Below are 21,554 nucleotides of genomic sequence, written 5' to 3'. Positions count from 1 at the left end.
AATAGATGCAAACATTATGTGTCCATAAGCCCTCACTTCTGATATAATAAAATCTGAGACTCTCAGACAATATATTTTGATCAAAACACAATCTGTGCCCGCCTACCAGCGCCAAGGTGGTCACAGTCCGGCAGGTCCTACTCTAAACCTGCCTATGCCTTTGGGCAGGGTCTGCTCACCTGAATGTAGATGCCCAATGGCACAGGTAGGGTGAGTGAGGGCTTAGTCCATATATAATGCTTGCATCTATTGTGTTAGTGCATTATTTTCCGTGATTTTATATTTTTTTTTAACCTCCTACAAACCCATGAATTCCCAAATCAGAGTTCTGTACAGCAGACGAGATCAGGATGAGCCGTGTCCTCTGCCTGCTGTTCTGCTCTTATGTCCCTATGACAACACCTCCTGTCTGTGTTCAAACACCATTCACAACCTAACAGTCCTGTACACATGAAGCTAAGGGTGCACGCTGTCCGTGCAGACAGGAAGTGTTTTCATAGCCACATTGGCAGGTAACGACAGAACGGCCTCATCCACAGATTCTCTTCACCGTCCCGACCGTGTTTATTTCAACAAAGTTTTTCTTAATGAAACACTTCTTCACCAATGTATATGTCAATCATCCTCCTCAGAAGACGAGTAACAGTCTAACCCCAGGATCCCTTTGCTCTTTGATCCAGCAGCTTGATTCTCAGTCCTGTCCTCCATGCTGTTCCCTGCAGCACTGGTTTTCCTTTTGCATTGGCTGGGTAGACAGAAGAATGTCTTTAAGTTTATTGGCACTGTCGTCCCCCGTGTTATAGGACGAGCGCAGCCAGACGTGCTTGGAGTGAGATTTCACGTTACTGAACTCTAGAGGAGCATCCTGACCTTGAGGAATGACGCGGCCGAGGTCCGGCACGGTGCTATCACTTTATCTGATCCTGGAGCTACTCTCATCATCCTCCTCAGGGTCACTGAGCTCAGTATTGATGCTGTCAGACAGGATGGGGGTAGAGATCAGCGCATCACCGGGCCGTCCACCTAACCGAGAGAACAAAGGTCATAGGTCATCTGCAGATATTGGGGGTATTAGTCCCATCAGCTCTTCATTTCTAAAAACATTATGTGGGAGCTTTTATGCTGTTGGATAGAGGATGCTTTGTTGGTGGGAGACCCCTTGACTGACACCCCCTAGAGTCCCCTGTGCTGTCAGCACGCACCTGATGTCACCCATGATGGCACCTTCCCGTCGGCCGTCCTCTTCCTTGTGTATCCTCGGGGTTTCCATGGGTGCTCCTTGCAGGACGGATCCAAGCGGCGTACTTCCACAGATATTTCTGATACTCCTTCTTCAGGACTTCGAGCTTCTCTTGAATTCTTCAATCATTACTGTCTGAATAGTGAATCAGCTGAGATTGCTGCAAGGAGAAAGGCCGAATCGGTGAATGGGGGCAGGGACAAGACGTGACTGCACAGGGCACCGGGGTCACCTGTCCCAGCGATCAGACCCTCACTGACTACTCCTAGAATCATTGTACAATTAACAGTTCTGTAGTTTTAGTCAGTAAATGGGGACCAGAATATCTGTACAGACCTGATACTTTTTACAGCTAAGGGTTTGTTACAATTGCATACAATCCCCTGTGTGGTAAACAGACCGATACACTGTAACAAACTGTCAGAACGGGAGAGAGGTTTGTGCTACTGATGGGTTCACCTCACAGAGGATTGGATACAACTGTAGTGGGTCAAGACTGGTTTCCCTGGATGTTAACAAAGTTACAATTTTCTGAAAGCAAGCAGAGATACTGAAATGGTGAGGAATGGAAACACGTCTTGTCTCTGGGGTCTTATGACACGATATCAGGGTGACTGACCTCCAGGTAATACTCCAACTCATTCTTGATGCTTGGGATCCATTTCCGGACATCGGCGGCGGTGTGCAGATGCTGACATACAGAGAACAGGAGGCAGTACATGGAGCCGGGAAGGATACCCCCATCCTCCAGGACTACACTTACTCAGACTGCGGACGCTCCCACGGATATCTCTTTCACTCCGTCCCTCTGCAGAGAATCAAATCAGAGATGTTGGGAAGGCCAGGGTGTCAGGATTGTGGGCCTTGGGCCTCTCACTGGGGCAGGACTCGGGGGTCTCGGGTCTCTCACCGAGGGCGGGACGCGGCGGGGGTCAGGGGCCTCTCCCAGGTAAGGACTGGGGGGGTGGGGTGGTGGTAGGCACCTCTCTCCGGGGACAGGACGCGAGGGGGCTCGGGCCTCACTCCGGGACAGGACGCGGGGGGGGGGCTCGGGCCTCACTCCGGGGACAGGACGCGGGGGGGGCTCGGGCCTCACTCCGGGGACAGGACGCGGGGGGGGGCTCGGGCCTCACTCCGGGGACAGGACGCGGGGGGGGGGGGGGGCTCGGGCCTCACTCCGTGGACAGGACGCGGGGGGGGGGGAGGGCTCGGGCCTCACTCCGGGGACAGGACGCGGGGGGGGGCTCGGGCCTCACTCCGGGGACAGGACGCGGGGGGGGCTCGGGCCTCACTCCGGGGACAGGACGCGGGGGGGGGCTCAGGCCTCACTCCGGGGACAGGACGCGGGGGGGGGGGGGCTCAGGCCTCACTCCGGGGACAGGACGCGGGGGGGGGGCTCAGGCCTCACTCCGGGGACAGGACGCGGGGGGGGGGGGGGGGGGCTCAGGTCTCACTCCGGGGACAGGACCCCAAGTCTCTTACCGTCCTTCTCCTTCTGCAGCCACAGGCGGTTCAGTCTTCCCAGCTGCTTCTCCTCGTTTCTCGCCATGTTTACTTTTACTTCCGGTCAGCTGACATTCTTGTCACGTGACGTCAGATGGGCGGAGAGGTCGTTGTCTTGACTACAACAAACATCTTCGTCCCATCACCAATCAGCAGCGGAGGGGCAGGGCCAAATGTAAACCAGGCGGAGATCTCGGGAGTGGGCGGCGCCTGTCTACCTAAGAACAGACCTATCGGCCTCACACAGGACAGCTGTCCTCATACTGCGCCCTGCAGACTGAGAGCGGCACAGCCCCAACAGTGACATCACGCGCCCGGCACTGTGACATCATCCTCCTAGCACAGTGACATCACAGCCCCAGCACTGTGACATCACAGCCCCTGCCCCCAGAACAGTGACATCACAGCCCCAACAGTGACATCATCCTCCCAGCACAGTGACATCATCCTCCCAGCACTGTGACATCACAGCCCCAACAGTGACATCATCCTCCCACTACTATGACATCACACCCCCAGCACAGTGACGTCATACCCCTAGAAATCTCTAAGCTCCCTGACCCTGTCAATAATCTGTTGTATTTTGCGTCATTTTTCCTCATTGGCATCAACAGGAAAGACACTGACCAGGAGCACAGCATGTGCAGTGTCCTGTCCACCATGCTGTAACTTCCCAAATCTCTCACCTTTATCTTCTCCACTGACCACAGGTTCCCTCTAATAGCATCAGGGCTTGTGTCTGGAGGGTGAATGTGGCAATGAATACACAGAAATCGGGTGAGCTTTACAGATAAATGCAGAAATAATTTGACACGAGGTTATATTAATATTAATATTTAATAGAAATGTAAATATAATTATACAAATATCATTACAGTGACCTGACCGCCTGTAATGTCTCCTTACAACCTGCAGGGGTCACTGTCGCCATTGTAATACAAGTGCATATCAGAAATATTGATAGTAACAGCGGCCCCTGCTGGTCATAGACAGGTACTGCTCATCACACCCAGCAGCCAGGAATGCTATTAGGGGAAAGCAGATTTTGTGACTTCTAATCATTTCTCAGGGACTTATTGCTCAGTGCAGACGATGCTGGAAGCGGCCATTATAACGAATCACACTGTGGTATTGTAGAGCCCGGCTGCAGCCTCTCTCAAACTCCAGTCATGCCCTGATATCCGCGGGCTGTCATGGCATGATGGGAATTGTAGTTTTGCAATAGCTGGAGAGCCACAGGGGAGAGAACATTGACTTTTATGATGCTCGTCACCCAGCTTTTCCAGAAGCTGACTAAATTTGGCTGAAGTAGATGACTCAAAATTTCATGTTTCCTGAAGATTTACTGAGGGGTCACTTTATGATTGATGGGGTTCGGACCTCTGCGACCTGAGATGGGGGGGGGGGAGGGGCAGCTACAGCCCGGCACCAATGCTGTGTTATCCCTTCATTCTCAGGACCCTTCGGGGTCCAGGAGGCGGCCAGACCCCACCAATCATAAAATGATGGCATATCCTAGTGAGTCAGGATGGAGTACCCCTTTAAGGAAAACCTGAAATACAAACAAGTATGAAGCAATCTACTAAGGCATACAGAATGCTATAGAGGCACTCCGACCATTGTGAAGCAGGGGTGCACCTAGCCTTTCTGCTGCCTGAGGTGAAAACGGAAACAGCGCCTTCCCAATGCAAATTTCGTAACCTAAACCCTTTCCCTTCAGCCCATGTCCCTTCAGCTGCCCCCCCCCCCCCCTCTTTCCCCTACCTGGTGCTGCCTGAGCCTCACCTGGCCTCATTGGTGGTGCACCCCTGCTGTGAAGTCCCACACTCCGCACACTCGACAACCGCCACGGAGCAGCATCACATCGCAGTTCTGCAGAGCATTGCGCTATCACTCTTATGGCGATCTGAAGTCTGCAGCAACAGTGGACTAGCTCAGGTCTGCGCCCCTCATATGCCTTTTCTCCTGTACACCTCTGGCACCCCAGCTGTTGTGAAACTACAACTCCCAGTATGCTTCATTCACTTCTATGTTAGTTCCCAGAACAGCCAAACCAAGTGTGCATGCTGGGGGTTGTGGCTTCACAGCAGCCGGGGTGCCGAAGGTTGCTGACCCCTGCTCTAAAAGCATTGCAACTTTGTAATAGATTTTGTGTTTCAATTCCTCACCATTTTCAAAATCTCTGCTTGCTGCCAATGAATAAGAACCTTCTTGTTTACACCCAGAGGCAGAGAACCCCATAGACCTGGCACTTCTCACAGCTGAGGGTTTGTTTCCATTTTATTTACCCTGGTGTTGACAGTTTACTACAATGTATCAGTTTCGCGTCCATTCTATTTATCACATGTGCAGATTGCCTGCAACTGTAACAAAACCTCAGCTGTGAGAAGCATTAGGTCAGTCTTACAGGTGTTTTTGTGTCTGTATATAAACATTAATGTTGCAGTTCACTGACAGAGAGCAAAGATCTTGAAAATGTTGAGCAGCTGAAACAAAGTATATTGTAAAGTTTCAGATTTTTTATGGTTAAAGGGGTTATCCCATCTTAGACAATGGGGGCATATCGCTAGGATATGCCCCATTGTCTGATAGGTGCGGGTCCCACCTCTGGGACTAGCACTTACAAGAAGAAAGCCGGGGAGAGCTGTGGCTGGAGGACCCCGGGGTCCGTCCACCACCAGGCGCAGTTCCCCGCCTCTCCCACTGAAGTGAATGGGAGCGCACCGCACATGCGCGGCCCCACCGCTCCCATTCATTTCTATGGGGCCGACGGAAATAGTCGAGCCAGCACTCAGCTATTTTCTGCGGCTCCATAGAAATTAATAGAGGGCGGCTGCGCATGCGCAGTGCGCCCTCCTCAACTTTCTCCGCTCCGTTCTCCTTGTAGGTGCGGGTCCCAGAGGTGGAACCCGCACCTATCAGACAATGGGGGCAGCATATTCTAGCGATCTGCCCCTATTGTCTAAGCTGGGATAACCCCTTTGAGTTTACTGCACGAGGGGCCCCTTTAAGAGCAGCGGCAGGAGTCGCCTCTATATTTCTATTTAATGATCAGCATTTTCTTTTTCAGGAATGTCGCCACCTGCTGGTGACCGTCGGTGCTTTCAGCTTCTGCCACTTGAAGTGGGGTCTTCTTCAGACTGTTGGTGGCCTGTAAATTGGCTTTTTGGCCCTGGGTCCAGCCCACAAGGGTCTGCACAGAGCTCAGGTGGCCGGCTCTACAGGCGCAGTGCAGTGGGGTGTCACGGTTACTATCCAGGGGTCTATGGCCGCCCCATTGGTTAACAGCAGGTGGATGATGTCACTATGTCCATGCTCAGCCGCGAGGTGCAGGGGCGTTTTCCTCCAGACATTTTTATCTTCTAGGTTTTTATTTTTCCCAGCTTTCAGCAAAGATTTGACAACGTCCACGTTTCCGGAGATGATGGCGTAGTGGATGGGGGTACAACCGTCCATGTCCTTCACACCACACCTGGCCCCGCTATTGAGCAAGGCTGACACCACCTCGGAGTTTCCCCCAATGGCTGCAAGGTGGAGCGGGGTCTTCTTTTCCTTATCTGGGACATTGGGGTCTGCTTTGCTATTGAGGAGTAATTGCACCAGAGGAAGCCCCCCTCCTTCTGTCGCCATATGTAAGGGCGTCTTTGAATGCTTGTCTTTGGCGTTCACGTTGGCCTTGTGCTCTATGAGATTCCGGGCAACGTCAACATTGTTCCTCTGGCTGGCAAGGTGCAAAGGAGTCACCGATTCCTTGGTGACAGCGTTCACATTGGCACCGGCTGCAAGTAAGATATCACTCAGGTCCGGTCTGTTGTGGTAGGCTGCCACGTGAAGCGGGGTTTGCTCTCCCGGACCCGTAATATTCACATTAATCCCCTTCCTGAGCAGCAGATTTGTGATGGAAACATCTCCTGCTTGAACGGACAGATGCAATGCCGTGTTCAGATTTGGCGTCCGGTCCCTCACCTGCGCTCCTTTCTCGATAAGCGCCTGTGCCGTCTCCGACTTGCCCAGCTCTGCCGCCAGCAGAAGAGGTGTGTACTGGATGTCGTTCCTTGCATTCACATCCGTGCCTTTGTCAATTAAAGCCTTGATTATTCCAAAAAGGTTCAGCTTGACGGCTTTGAACATGGCGGAGATCATGGTGTCGGGGGAGAGCCCCTTGGAATATTCTAGAAGGAGACCGAAAATGTATTCGTTATTGGTACTGAAGGCCACGTCTATAATGCTGGGGTCAATAGTAGCGCCAGCTTCCAGTAACACTTTCACTGTCGCTTCGTGGCCGCCCGACACCGCGTGGTATAAGGCGGTTCGCTTCTTTTCATCCATACCGTCCACACTGGCACCATTCGTCAGAAGAATCTCCACCAGATGACTATTGTCCTTGGAAGCCTCCTGGTGTAAAAAGTTGGTCCGATTTTTGTAGCGTTTCCCTTCTTCTTGGAGGAGAAGTTTTACCAGATGGTGGTAATTGTTCTGAGCTGCTAAGTGTAGAGGAGATTGAGAGTCGCTGTCCAGGGAGTACATGTTTGCCCCGGCTTGGAGTAAAACCCTTGCAGCCTCTATGTGCCCATTCTCTGCTGCTCGGTGCAGAGGTGTCCTCCGTTTTTTATCCTTGGCGTCTACTTTGGCCCCTTTCGAAAGCAAGAATTCAATGACCGGGACGTGTCCATTAGAAGCAGCTACGTGTAACAGCGTTTCTCCAGAAGAATTTACAGCATTTACATTTGAACCCTTGAGAATTGCCTCCAATGTGGAGAGGTCGCCCTTCATGACAGCATCAAAGACCCCAACAGTTGACTGTTGACCCACCTTCTGTCTCGGAGTCTCCGGTGGAGGACTCTTCTTCTCCTTGACTTTGACACTTGGTTTTTGAGTCTCTTTTTTAACTGTCTTGGGCAAATTCTCCTTCCGGGGAATTTTTTCTGGTGGTTCATTGACGGGACCTCGATTGTCCTCCTTATCCCTCTCCAGTAGATATCCCACCAGTTGTCTTCTCCCATCTCCCACTGCGTTGTTAACATGGTTGACGTAACTTTTGATGCTGTTGTATAAGCTGGGTTCTATCTGCTTCAGACAAGGGTAGAAGAAGAGGCGACAAGCCCTCTCACCTTTAGACAACAAGATGTCTACCAGCCGGGAATTCTTCTCAGTCCTTGTTCTGTAGTAGGACATCACCATTTTCTTATCTGTAGAGAAGATTCCATGGTCGACCAGAAGGTTGATGAGTTCTTCTGGGTTTTTGATACCTTCGATGAGCTCCTCTTTCTTGGTCTTCAGCACATCTACAGCGTAAGGGTTTTTAAACTGCCCCTGGGGGGGAATAAGTGGGAACAACCCTGAACTTGCAGCAATCATCATTCCAAGGTTTTAGATTACTCCGGCTTCGTTTCTGGAACCTGGAGCAGCCTCGAAGCATGAGAGAGTCCAAGACACCATCGTAGTAAATGCCAGCTCCTTGTAAGAAGCCACTGAGCCTCAGCAATCATATCACACACACTGCCCTGGAGTCCTTTGTTGGACAGGTCTCCTTTTGTTTGGGCTTGGTAGGAAGTAAAGCAGTTTGTCCAGATTAACAAACAAGTCAATAATAGCTTAGCGACTGTTGCTGCAAACACAACTCAGTAAGTGGAGTGTGAGCGGGTAATCTGTGTACAGAAGAGACGGGGATTAGAACCGGCACAGAAATATATGGGAAGCAGAGAGGTCATTACACATAATAAAGAGAGAGTCGGTGACAGAGCAAAGACCTGGGTAATGGACTCTGCCACAACGATACCAGAATCAACACAAACTGTCCAGAGACTGATACATTTTGGGAGCAGTGGAAACATTGTAACTAGAAGCTGATTGGGTCGGGGAGTCAGGAGATGACACGTCCACTGAATGTAGAGCAGAATGTCCACTTATATAAACACTACACAACTTCGAGCTACAGGAACGCTCACGCGTTTCAGATTTGCACTTTTCCTACCAGGACACTGGTGCAAACAAATACCTAAATCCTATTATACACCCATACCCAGATATGTTTTGAGTAGACAGCTGACACATTGTAGAAAATCTACCTCGTACTTTACAACCATGGGCGTCTTCTTGCAATTTTGCATCAAAGAGTAGGACTAGGATTTTAGATAAAATGACCCAAGCAGAGCCTTAGATGCACAACACCTCCTAAAAATATCAGGTTAAGATGTGCAGATATCATACATGTCACACATGTGCAAGTAACACATGTGGATTTTGGTGCAGAAACGCACAGACATCTGCATGGAAATTCGTGTGGATCTTCTGAATATTTACCCGCACCTGTGTGCCGATACTATAAAGGGTCAGTTTACACTATGGGTGCTGGCAGTCACCCATTCAGCAAATAGCATTTATAATACATGACACTTACTAATGTATTGCGATTCTCCATATTGCCTCCTTTGCTGGCTGGATTCATTTTTCCATCACATTATGCACTGCTTGTATACAAGGGTTGTGACCACCCTGGAATCCAGCAGTGGTGGTCGTGCTTGCACACTGTAGGAAAAAGTGCCAGCCGCTCTGGTGGCCGGGGCCATGGGAGTGCACATAGCCTAGTGCTTTTTCCTACAGTGTGCAAGCACGACCACCGCAGATGGATTGCAGGGTGGTCTGTAACCATGGAAACGAGCAGTGTATAATGTGATGGAAAAATGAATCCAGACAGCAAAGGAAGCAACATGGACAATCACAATACATTAGAAAGTGCCTTGTATTAACTTTGTCTACATGATAAATGCCACTTACTGAAGTGAGAGGACCCCTTTAAGGGCATAAACGGCCCCCAAAACAAACCTGAGCACAAATAATCACTTACAATATAATGTGCTTGTGATCTCAGTGCTGCCCTCTGCTGGGGGAGTCATACTTTTCCATTTCCAAACTAGAATTCACCCTACAGCATTCCCTTGCACCCCCACAACCTCGTCGCTGCTATTTTCTGCATTAGGCTTATTTATGATCTGATTATTCTGACCACTTAGGAGAGAATCGTGTGGGTGACACAGAGCGCGAGTCATCAGATGTGCCTTATAACAAAGTCCTCTCTACGGCCTTTCTCTTAATGCTCCAATGCTGATTAAAATGAAACAACTTTAAGATATTCTTCATTAAAAAAAAGTCTCCCCCTGTTTTGTGTATACAGCTGTTATGCAGCCTTATGTGTCCCCATGGCTGCAGACTACAATCGCCCCCTGTGTAGTCTGATTCTGCCGTCGTGTTTTACGCCGCTCTCTCTTTTTATAACAAAGTACAGAGAACAGAAGAAGAGGCAAATGGAAGCGGTAGGAGTGCAGAGCCAGACTTCACAGGGTCTGGTAAGGGGACACATAGGTCGGCATGGGAACTGCATACACAAAACAGTCTACACACCCTTTAATCCATGTCATGGTTGCCATGTACTATAACTAATATAAAAAAAAAACACAATCTGCTAATATGTTATGCAGAAAATGCAACCAATATTAGATGCTTCAACGCAGGTCCCCCTGGAGATATCAGCTGACCATGTGAGGGTCTCAGCAGGAGGACCCCATGATGAGCCTGCGGATCCCTATAATACAGTCATGGTCATGTGTTGGGAGAAGTGTCTCCTGGACGGTTGGGAGAAGTGTCTCCTGGACGGTTGGGAGAAGTGTCTCCAGGACGGTTGGGAGAAGTGTCTCCAGGACGGTTGGGAGAAGTGTCTCCAGGACGGTTGGGAGAAGTGTCTCCAGGACGGTTGGGAGAAGTGTCTCCAGGACGGTTGGGAGAAGTGTCTCCAGGACGGTTGGGGGAGAAGTGTCTCCAGGACGGTTGGGAGAAGTGTCTCCAGGACGGGTGTTGGAGAGTGTCTCCAGAGTTAGAAGTGTCTCCAGGACGGTTGGGAGAAGTGTCTCCAGGACGGTTAGGAGAAGTGTCTCCAGGACGGTTGGGAGAAGTGTCTCCAGGACGGTTGGGAGAAGTGTCTCCAGGACGGTTGGGAGAAGTGTCTCCAGGACGGTTGGGAGAAGTGTCTCCAGGACGGTTGGGAGAAGTGTCTCCTGGACGGTTGTGAGAAGTGTCTCCAGGACGGTTGTGAGAAGTGTCTCCTGGATGGTTGGGAGAAGTGTCTCCTGGACGGTTGGGAGAAGTGTCTCCTGGACGGTTGGGAGAAGTGTCTCCTGGACGGTTGGGAGAAGTGTCTCCCGGACGGTTGGGAGAAGTGTCTCCTGGATGGTTGTGAGAAGTTTATTTATGGCAGTGTTCTTAGGCAGCACCTGTACGTCCTGCAGAATGTTTGTCTGTCCTTGATGTTTTTCTTGGAGAAGCGACTTCTTTGATGTCCTTCTTGACACCAGGTCATTCTCCATAAGCCTTCACCGCACTTTGCCTGCAAATGCACTCACACCTGCCTTCTGCCAATCCTGAGCAAGTTCTGCACTGGTGGTGACCCGATCCTGCAGCTCAATCCTCTTTAGGAGACAGTCCTGGCACTTGCTGGACGATCTTGGGCGCCCTGAAGCCTTCTTCACAGCAATTCACCCTCTCTCCTTGAAGTTCGATAAATGGTTGATTTAGGTGCAATCTTACAAGCAGCAAAGTCCTTGCCTGTGAAGCTGTTTTGATGCAAATCAATGATGACTGTACGTTTCCTTGAAGATAACCATGGTTAGCAGAAGAAGACAATGATTTCAAGCACGACCCTCCTTTTAAAGCAACCAGTCTCCTCTTCTAATCCAATTAACAAGACAGAGTGATATCAGCTGCATTGTCCTTGTGAATGCTTTCTCCTGATGCAGGTCATTATGCGGCAGGACTGAAATGTGGTGGAAAATCTTTGTTTTTATTAAGTTAATTTTCATGGAAACGACTAATATAATTGTGATTCATCTGATCACCCTTCCTAACAATCTAGGGTTCATGCAAATTGCAACCAGAAAAACTGAAGCAGCAATATGTGTAAAAACTAAAAGTTGTGTCAGTCTCAAAACTTTCGACCACAGCTGTATTATTTATACTCCTCCATTCATTGCCACATCCACAGTGTTCATTGTCCACCACTAGATGGCAGCATTGCATTGTGCAGTCAGGGGGCCTCCTACTGTACAGGTTTAACAACATGCGCTGCAGCTGGAGAGGACGAGCAGGGTGCGGCCCAGAGAAACCAGGACTGTGTATTGTTATTACCCACAGCAGAGGATTGAGAGATCCAGGAATTCTCTTCTCCTTCACAGAATGGGACCACAATAGAAAAATCTATCTATCTATTCCTCTGTCTATCCATTCACCCATCCTGTGGAGAGAATTCAGCTCTGAAGCCTGCAAAATAGTGCAGCTCTAGAGTATAATACAGCAGGCATGCTAAACCTGCGGCCCTCCAGCTTTTGCAAAACTACAACTCCAAGCATGCCCGTACAGCCTACAGCAGGGCATTGTGGGAGTTGTAGTTTTATAACAGCTGGAGGGCCGCAGGTTGGGCATGCCTGTAATACAGGATAAGTAATGTAATGCATGTACACAGTGACTGCACCAGCAGAATAGTGAGTGCAGCTCTGAAGTATAATACAGGATGTAACTCAGGATCAGTACAGGATAAGTAATGTAATGTATGTACACAGTGACTGCACCAGCAGAATAGTGAGTGCAGCTCTGGAGTATAATACAGGATGTAACTCAGGATCAGTACAGGATAAGTAATGTAATGTATGTACACAGTGACTGCACCAGCAGAATAGTGAGTGCAGCTCTGCAGTATAATACAGGATGTAACTCAGGACCAGAACAGGATAAATAATGTAATATATTTACACAGTGACTGCACCAGCAGAATAGTGAGTGCAGCTCTGGAGTATAATACAGGATGTAACTCAGGATCAGTACAGGATAAGTAATGTATGTACACAGTGACTGCACCAGCAGAATAGTGAGTGCAGCTCTGGAGTATAATACAGGATGTAACTCAGGGTCAGTACAGGATAAGTAATGTAATGTATGTACACAGTGACTGCACCAGCAGAATAGTGAGTGCAGCTCTGGAGTATAATACAGGTGGTAACTCAGGATCAGTACAGGATAAGTAATGTATGTACACAGTGACTGCACCAGCAGAATAGTGAGTGCAGCTCTGGAGTATAATACAGGATGTAACTCAGGATCAGTACAGGATAAGTAATGTATGTACACAGTGACTGCACCAGCAGAATAGTGAGTGCAGCTCTGGAGTATAATACATGATGTAACTCAGGATCAGTACAGGATAAGTAATGTATGTACACAGTGACTGCACCAGCAGAATAGTGAGTGCAGCTCTGGAGTATAATACAGGATGGAACTCAGGATCAGTACAGGATAAGTAATGTATGTACACAGTGGCTGCACCAGCAGAATAGTGAGTGCAGCTCTGGAGTATAATACAGGATGTAACTCAGGATCAGTACAGGATAAGTAATGTATGTACACAGTGACTCCACCAGCAGAATAGTGAGTGCATCTCTGGAGTATAATACAGGATATAATATGGTGTTAAAACAAGTGGCTCACATACATTGCAGTGAATTCTTTTTTAGATAAGGACTATCATTCCCATCCTGCTCCGCCCTTACACTATGTCTGTGTAGTCGGAGAGATAAGAAGCCGTCTGACTCCTCTGTCACCTCTTATGAAGGATGTCAAATATCAGACCCGTGACATTAAACATTTGGGGACAGTCACTACTCCAAGGGGACCTGACATGTAAAGTGTATAGGCAGCTTCCGTTTGTTAATAATGTACAACATGGCGACATTTTATTGTTGCCCTTCTGTCCAGTACAATGGGGCAGTGTAGCTGTACGGTAAAGAGGTTTGTGCCCCTGATTTATGGGCAAGGCTTCTTCTTTGTATGACTATAGGTACAGTGGTTCCTCCAGATACAACGGCCTCAGGACACAGTATTTTCAGCATATAATGATATTTCTTGGGCCGTTGGAACTAGAAACAATACACGATGCCTCAGACTCAGGTCCCACCAATAAACACGGCCATTCCTCTGGTAAACCCCTGTGTCGGTGTGTAGTAGCTCCTGATGACAGTACAGGGCGGTACTACATGTCCTGTGCCAGGAGGAGCTGCTCCTGGTCGGGGGCTCCATGGTATTCTCCTGGCACTGTGTGCTGGACCCTGGAGAAGCTCCTGTCCTCATCATAGAGAGTGATGTACGGTTTCCAGCATCTATCCCTGACTGTTATATGTTAGGACTTATCTGGATTAGTTATGTGCTTATTTTTACTTTCTCTTATCTCCAGATGACATTTTGGGGCTTTGGAACCAATTACCAGTTTTCCATATAGTTATGGAGCCAAGTTACACTGCTTTCAGCATACAATGGTCGCCCCGGATCTAGAGGGCGCGCTGTATGAACCTGCTGTCATGTTGCACAGGGCGAATGTAGCAGAGCTGTCAGCGGTTAACGCCGCACTTCCTGGGAAATGTCGTCCTGTCGAGTTCTAAGTAATACTGGCCTCCTTAATGGTGACCACAGCGAGATGAGTGTGAGAAACGGGGGGTTTCTTCTCAAGGTACAAAGTGTGGGGAGAAATGAAAGCCACAGGACGCGGCGGGGTGGAGGGTGTCCGTGACAAAGAGGCAATGAAGGAGAGGCGGTGACAGGACGGCATCTACTGCCCCCTGTTATCAGCCATGTCAGGGGAGAGGATGACTGTAGGACAGGAGAATACAATCTATTGCCCCCTGTTATCAGCCATTTCAGGGGAGAGGATGACTGTAGGACAGGAGAATACAGTCTATTGCCCCCTGTTATCAGCTATTTCAGGGGAGAGGATGACTGTAGGACAGGAGAATACAGTCTATTGCCCCCTGTTATCAGCCATTTCAGGGGAGAGGATGACTGTAGGACAGGAGAATACAGTCTATTGCCCCCTGTTATCAGCCATTTCAGGGGGAGAGGATGACTGTAGGACAGGAGAATACAGTCTATTGCCTCCTGTTATCAGCCATTTCAGGGGAGAGGATGACTGTAGGACAGGAGAATACAATCTATTGCTCCCTGTTATCAGCCATTTCAGGGGAGAGGATGACTGTAGGACAGGAGAATACAGTCTATTGCCCCCTGTTATCAGCCATTTCAGGGGAGAGGATGACTGTAGGACAGGAGAATACAGTCTATTGCCCCTGTTATCAGCCAAGTCAGGGAGAGGATGACTGTAGGACAGGAGAATACAGTCTATTGCCCCCTGTTATCAGCCATTTAATGCTGGGGGAGGATGACTGTAGGACAGGTGAATACAGTCTATTGCTCCCTGTTATCAGCCATTTCAGGGAGAGGATGACTGTAGGACAGGAGAATACAATCTATTGCCCCCTGTTATCAGCCATTTCAGGGAGAGGATGACTGTAGGACAGGAGAATACAGTCTATTGCCTCCTGTTATCAGCCATTTCAGGGGAGAGGATGACTGTAGGACAGGAGAATACAGTCTATTGCCCCCTGTTATCAGCCATTTCAGGGAGAGGATGACTGTAGGACAGGAGAATACAATCTATTGCTCCCTGTTATCAGCCATTTCAGGGAGAGGATGACTGTAGGACAGGAGAATACAGTCTATTGCTCCCTGTTATCAGCCATTTCAGGGAGAGGATGACTGTAGGACAGGAGAATACAGTCTATTGCTCCCTGTTATCGCCATTTCAGGGGAGAGGATGACTGTAGGACAGGAGAATACAATCTATTGCTTCCTGTTATCAGCCATTTCAGGGGAGAGGATGACTGTAGGACAGGAGAATACAGTCTATTGCTTCCTGTTATCAGACATTTCAGGGGGAGGATGACTGTAGGACAGGAGAATACAATCTATTGCTCCCTGTTATCAGCCATTTCAGGGGAGAGGATGACTGTAGGACAGGAGAATACAGTCTACTGCCCCTGTTATCAGCCAAGTCAGGGGGAGGGTGACTGTAGGACAGGAGAATACAGTCTATTGCCCCCTGTTATCAGCCAAGTCAGGGGAGAGGATGACTGTAGGACAGGAGAATACAGTCTATTGCCCCCTGTTATCAGCCATTTCAGGGGAGAGAAGATGACTGTAGGACAGGAGAATACAGTCTATTGCCCCCTGTTATCAGCCATTTCAGGGGAGAGGATGACTGTAGGACAGGAGAATACAGTCTATTGCTCCCTGTTATCAGCCATTTCAGGGGAGAGGATGACTGTAGGACAGGAGAATACAGTCTATAGCTCCCTGTTATCAGCCATTTCAGGGAGAGGATGACTGTAGGACAGGAGAATACAGTCTATTGCTCCCTGTTATCAGCCAAGTCAGGGGAGAGGATGACTGTAGGACAGGAGAATACAGTCTATTGCTCCCTGTTATCAGCCAAGTCAGGGGAGAGGATGACTGTAGGACAGGAGAATACAGTCTATTGCCCCTGTTATCAGCCATTTCAGGGGAGAGAAGATGACTGTAGGACAGGAGAATACAGTCTATTGCCCCCTGTTATCAGCCATTTCAGGGGAGAGGATGACTGTAGGACAGGAGAATACAGTCTATTGCTCCCTGTTATCAGCCATGTCAGGGGAGAGGATGACTGTAGGACAGGAGAATACAGTCTATAGCTCCCTGTTATCAGCCATTTCAGGAGAGAGGATGACTGTAGGACAGGAGAATACAGTCTATTGCCCCTGTTATCAGCCATTTCAGGGGAGAGGATGACTGTAGGACAGGAGAATACAGTCTATTGCCCCCTGTTATCAGCCATTTCAGGGGAGAGGATGACTGTAGGACAGGAGAATACAGTCTATTGCTCCCTGTTATCAGCCATTTCAGGGGAGAGGATGACTGTAGGACAGGAGAATACCGTCTATTGCCCCTGTTATCAGCCATTTCAGGAGAGAGGATGACTGTAGGACAGGAGAATACAGTCTATTGCCGCCTGTTATCAGCCATTTCAGGGGGAAGGATGACTGTAGGACAGGAGAATACAGTCTATTGCCCCCTGTTATCAGCCATTTCAGGGGGAGAGGATGACTGTAGGACAGGAGAATACAATCTATTGCTCCCTGTTATCAGCCATTTCAGGGGAGAGGATGACTGTAGGACAGGAGAATACAATCTATTGCTCCCTGTTATCAGCCATTTCAGGGGAGAGGATGACTGTAGGACAGGAGAATACAGTCTATTGCTTCCTGTTATCAGCCATTTCAGGAGAATACAGTCTATTGCCCCCTGTTATCAGCCATTTCAGGGGAGAGGATGACTGTAGGACAGGAGAATACAGTCTACTGCCCCCTGTTATCAGCCATTTCAGGGAGAGGATGACTGTAGGACAGGAGAATACAGTCTATTGCTTCCTGTTATCAGCCATTTCAGGAGAGAGGATGACTGTAGCACAGGAGAATACAGTCTATTGCTCCCTGTTATCAGCCAAGTCAGGGGAGAGGATGACTGTAGGACAGGAGAATACAGTCTATTGCCCCTGTTATCAGCCATTTAAGGGGAGGATGACTGTAGGACAGGAGAATACAGTCTATTGCTCCCTGTTATCAGCCATTTCAGGGGAGAGGATGACTGTAGGACAGGAGAATACAGTCTATTGCTCCCTGTTATCAGCCATTTCAGGGGAGAGGATGACTGTAGGACAGAAGAATACAGTCTATTGCCCCCTGTTATCAGCCATTTCAGGGAGAGGATGACTGTAGGACAGGAGAATACAGTCTATTGCCCCCTGTTATCAGCCAGGTCAGGGGAGAGGATGACTGTAGGACAGGAGAATACAGACTATTGCTCCCTGTTATCAGCCATTTCAGGGGAAAGGATGACTGTAGGACAGAGAATACAATCTATTGCTCCCTGTTATCAGCCATTTCAGGGGAGAGGATGACTGTAGGACAGGAGAATACAATCTATTGCCCCCTGTTATCAGCCATTTCAGGGAAAGGATGACTGTAGGATAGGAGAATACAATCTATTGCTCCCTGTTATCAGCCAATTCAGGGGAGAGGATGACTGTAGGACAGGAGAATACAGTCTATTGCCCCTGTTATCTGACAAGTCAGGGGAGAGGATGACTGTAGGACAGGAGAATACAATCTATTGCTTCCTGTTATCAGCCATTTCATAAGAGAGGATGACTGTAGGACAGGAGAATACAGTCTATTGCCCCCTGTTATCAGCCATTTCAGGGGGGAGGATGACTGTAGGACAGGAGAATACAGTCTATTGCTCCCTATTATCAGCCATTTCAGGGGAGAGGATGACTGTAGGACAGGAGAATACAGTCTACTGCTACCTGTTATCAGCCATTTCAGGGGAGAGGATGACTGTAGGACAGGAGAATACAATCTATTGCCCCCTGTTATCAGCCATTTGGGGGAGAGGATGACTGTAGGACAGGAGAATACAGTCTATTGCCCCCTGTTATCAGCCATTTCAGGGGAGAGGATGACTGTAGGAGGAGAATACAATCTATTGCCCCCTGTTATCAGCCATTTCAGGGGAGAGGATGACTGTAGGACAGGAGAATACAGTCTATTGTCCCCTGTTATCAGCCATTTCAGGGGGGGAGGATGACTGTAGGACAGGAGAATACAGTCTATTGCCCCCTGTTATCAGACATTTCAGGGGAGAGGATGACTGTAGGACAGGAGAATACAGTCTATTGCTCCCTGTTATCAGCCATTTCAGGGGAGAGGATGACTGTAGGACAGGAGAATACAGTCTATTGCCCCTGTTATCAGCCATTTCAGGGGAGAGGATGACTGTAGGACAGGAGAATACAGTCTATTGCTCCCTGTTATCAGCCATTTCAGAGGAGAGGATGACTGTAGGACAGGAGAATACAATCTATTGCCCCTGTTATCAGCCATTTCAGGGAAAGGATGACTGTAGGATAGGAGAATACAATCTATTGCTCCCTGTTATCAGCCATTTCAGGGAGAGGATGACTGTAGGACAGGAGAATACAGTCTATTGCTCCCTGTTATCAGCCATTTCAGGGGGAGGATGACTGTAGGACAGGAGAATACAGTCTATTGCTCCATGTTATCAGCCATTTCAGGGGAGAGGATGACTGTAGGACTGGAGAATACAATCTATTGCCCCCTGTTATCAGCCATTTCAGGGGAGAGGATGACTGTAGGACAGGAGAATACAGTCTATTGTCCCCTGTTATCAGCCATTTCAGGGGGAGGATGACTGTAGGACAGGAGAATACAGTCTATTGCCCCTGTTATCAGACATTTCAGGGGAGAGGATGACTGTAGGACAGGAGAATACAGTCTATTGCTCCCTGTTATCAGCCATTTCAGGGGAGAGGATGACTGTAGGACAGGAGAATACAGTCTATTGCTCCCTGTTATCAGCCATTTCAGAGGAGAGGATGACTGTAGGACAGGAGAATACAATCTATTGCCCCTGTTATCAGCCATTTCAGGGGAGAGGATGACTGTAGGACAGGAGAATACAATCTATTGCCCCCTGTTATCAGCCATTTCAGGGAGAGGATGACTGTAGGACAGGAGAATACAATCTATTGCTCCCTGTTATCAGCCATTTCAGGGAGAGGATGACTGTAGGACAGGAGAATACAGTCTATTGCTCCCTGTTATCAGCCATTTCAGGGAGAGGATGACTGTAGGACAGGAGAATACAGTCTATTGCTCCCTGTTATCCGCCATTTCAGGGGAGAGGATGACTGTAGGACAGGAGAATACAATCTATTGCTTCCTGTTATCAGCCATTTCAGGGGAGAGGATGACTGTAGGACAGGAGAATACAGTCTATTGCTTCCTGTTATCAGACATTTCAGGGGGGAGGATGACTGTAGGACAGGAGAATACAATCTATTGCCCCCTGTTATCAGCCATTTCAGGGGAGAGGATGACTGTAGGACAGGAGAATACAGTCTACTGCCCCTGTTATCAGCCAAGTCAGGGGGAGGGTGACTGTAGGACAGGAGAATACAGTCTATTGCCCCCTGTTATCAGCCAAGTCAGGGGAGAGGATGACTGTAGGACAGGAGAATACAGTCTATTGCCCCCTGTTATCAGCCATTTCAGGGGAGAGAAGATGACTGTAGGACAGGAGAATACAGTCTATTGCCCCCTGTTATCAGCCATTTCAGGGGAGAGGATGACTGTAGGACAGGAGAATACAGTCTATTGCTCCCTGTTATCAGCCATTTCAGGGGAGAGGATGACTGTAGGACAGGAGAATACAGTCTATAGCTCCCTGTTATCAGCCATTTCAGGAGAGGGATGACTGTAGGACAGGAGAATACAGTCTATTGCTCCCTGTTATCAGCCAAGTCAGGGGAGAGGATGACTGTAGGACAGGAGAATACAGTCTATTGCTCCCTGTTATCAGCCAAGTCAGGGGAGAGGATGACTGTAGGACAGGAGAATACAGTCTATTGCCCCCTGTTATCAGCCATTTCAGGGGGAGAGAAGATGACTGTAGGACAGGAGAATACAGTCTATTGCCCCCTGTTATCAGCCATTTCAGGGGAGAGGATGACTGTAGGACAGGAGAATACAGTCTATTGCTCCCTGTTATCAGCCATTTCAGGGGAGAGGATGACTGTAGGACAGGAGAATACAGTCTATAGCTCCCTGTTATCAGCCATTTCAGGAGAGAGGATGACTGTAGGACAGGAGAATACAGTCTATTGCCCCCTGTTATCAGCCATTTCAGGGGAGAGGATGACTGTAGGACAGGAGAATACAGTCTATTGCCCCCTGTTATCAGCCATTTCAGGGGAGAGGATGACTGTAGGACAGGAGAATACAGTCTATTGCTCCCTGTTATCAGCCATTTCAGGGGAGAGGATGACTGTAGGACAGGAGAATACCGTCTATTGCCCCCTGTTATCAGCCATTTCAGGAGAGAGGATGACTGTAGGACAGGAGAATACAGTCTATTGCCGCCTGTTATCAGCCATTTCAGGGGGAAGGATGACTGTAGGACAGGAGAATACAGTCTATTGCCCCTGTTATCAGCCATTTCAGGGGGAGAGGATGACTGTAGGACAGGAGAATACAATCTATTGCTCCCTGTTATCAGCCATTTCAGGGGAGAGGATGACTGTAGGACAGGAGAATACAGTCTATTGCTCCCTGTTATCAGCCATTTCAGGGGAGAGGATGACTGTAGGACAGGAGAATACAGTCTATTGCTTCCTGTTATCAGCCATTTCAGGAGAGAGGATGACTGTAGCACAGGAGAATACAGTCTATTGCCCCCTGTTATCAGCCATTTCAGGGGAGAGGATGACTGTAGGACAGGAGAATACAGTCTATTGCCCCCTGTTATCAGCCATTTCAGGGGAGAGGATGACTGTAGGACAGGAGAATACAGTCTATTGCTTCCTGTTATCAGCCATTTCAGGAGAGAGGATGACTGTAGCACAGGAGAATACAGTCTATTGCTCCCTGTTATCAGCCAAGTCAGGGGAGAGGATGACTGTAGGACAGGAGAATACAGTCTATTGCCCCCTGTTATCAGCCATTTCAGGGGAGAGGATGACTGTAGGACAGGAGAATACAGTCTATTGCTCCCGGTTATCAGCCATTTCAGGGGAGAGGATGACTGTAGGACAGGAGAATACAGTCTATTGCTCCTGTTATCAGCCATTTCAGGGGAGAGGATGACTGTAGGACAGGAGAATACAGTCTATTGCCCCCTGTTATCAGCCATTTCAGGGAGAGGATGACTGTAGGACAGGAGAATACAGTCTATTGCCCCCTGTTATCAGCCAAGTCAGGGGAGAGGATGACTGTAGGACAGGAGAATACAGACTATTGCTCCCTGTTATCAGCCATTTCAGGGGAAA

General features: G+C 48.8%; 1 protein-coding gene and 1 pseudogene across 1 annotated transcript; both read right to left on the bottom strand.

The window, feature by feature from the left end:
* Positions 1-552: 552 nt before the first annotated feature.
* On the bottom strand, positions 553-3,242 carry LOC120979053 (annotated as a pseudogene).
* Positions 3,243-5,783: 2,541 nt separating this feature from the next.
* On the bottom strand, positions 5,784-8,215 carry LOC120979192 (CARD- and ANK-domain containing inflammasome adapter protein-like). Its single transcript, XM_040407781.1, is given in 3 exon segments — positions 5,784-6,004; positions 6,007-7,555; positions 7,601-8,215. Coding segments are annotated over 3 exon segments (2,274 nt in total). The 5' UTR covers positions 8,105-8,215.
* Between the last annotated feature and the right edge of the window lie 13,339 nt (positions 8,216-21,554).

This window comes from Bufo bufo, chromosome 9 (genome assembly GCF_905171765.1).
Source record: "Bufo bufo chromosome 9, aBufBuf1.1, whole genome shotgun sequence".
Taxonomy (NCBI): Eukaryota; Metazoa; Chordata; class Amphibia; order Anura; family Bufonidae; genus Bufo; species Bufo bufo.
Note: the sequence above shows the minus strand (reverse complement) of the source record. Positions and strands in the feature narration are given on the sequence as shown.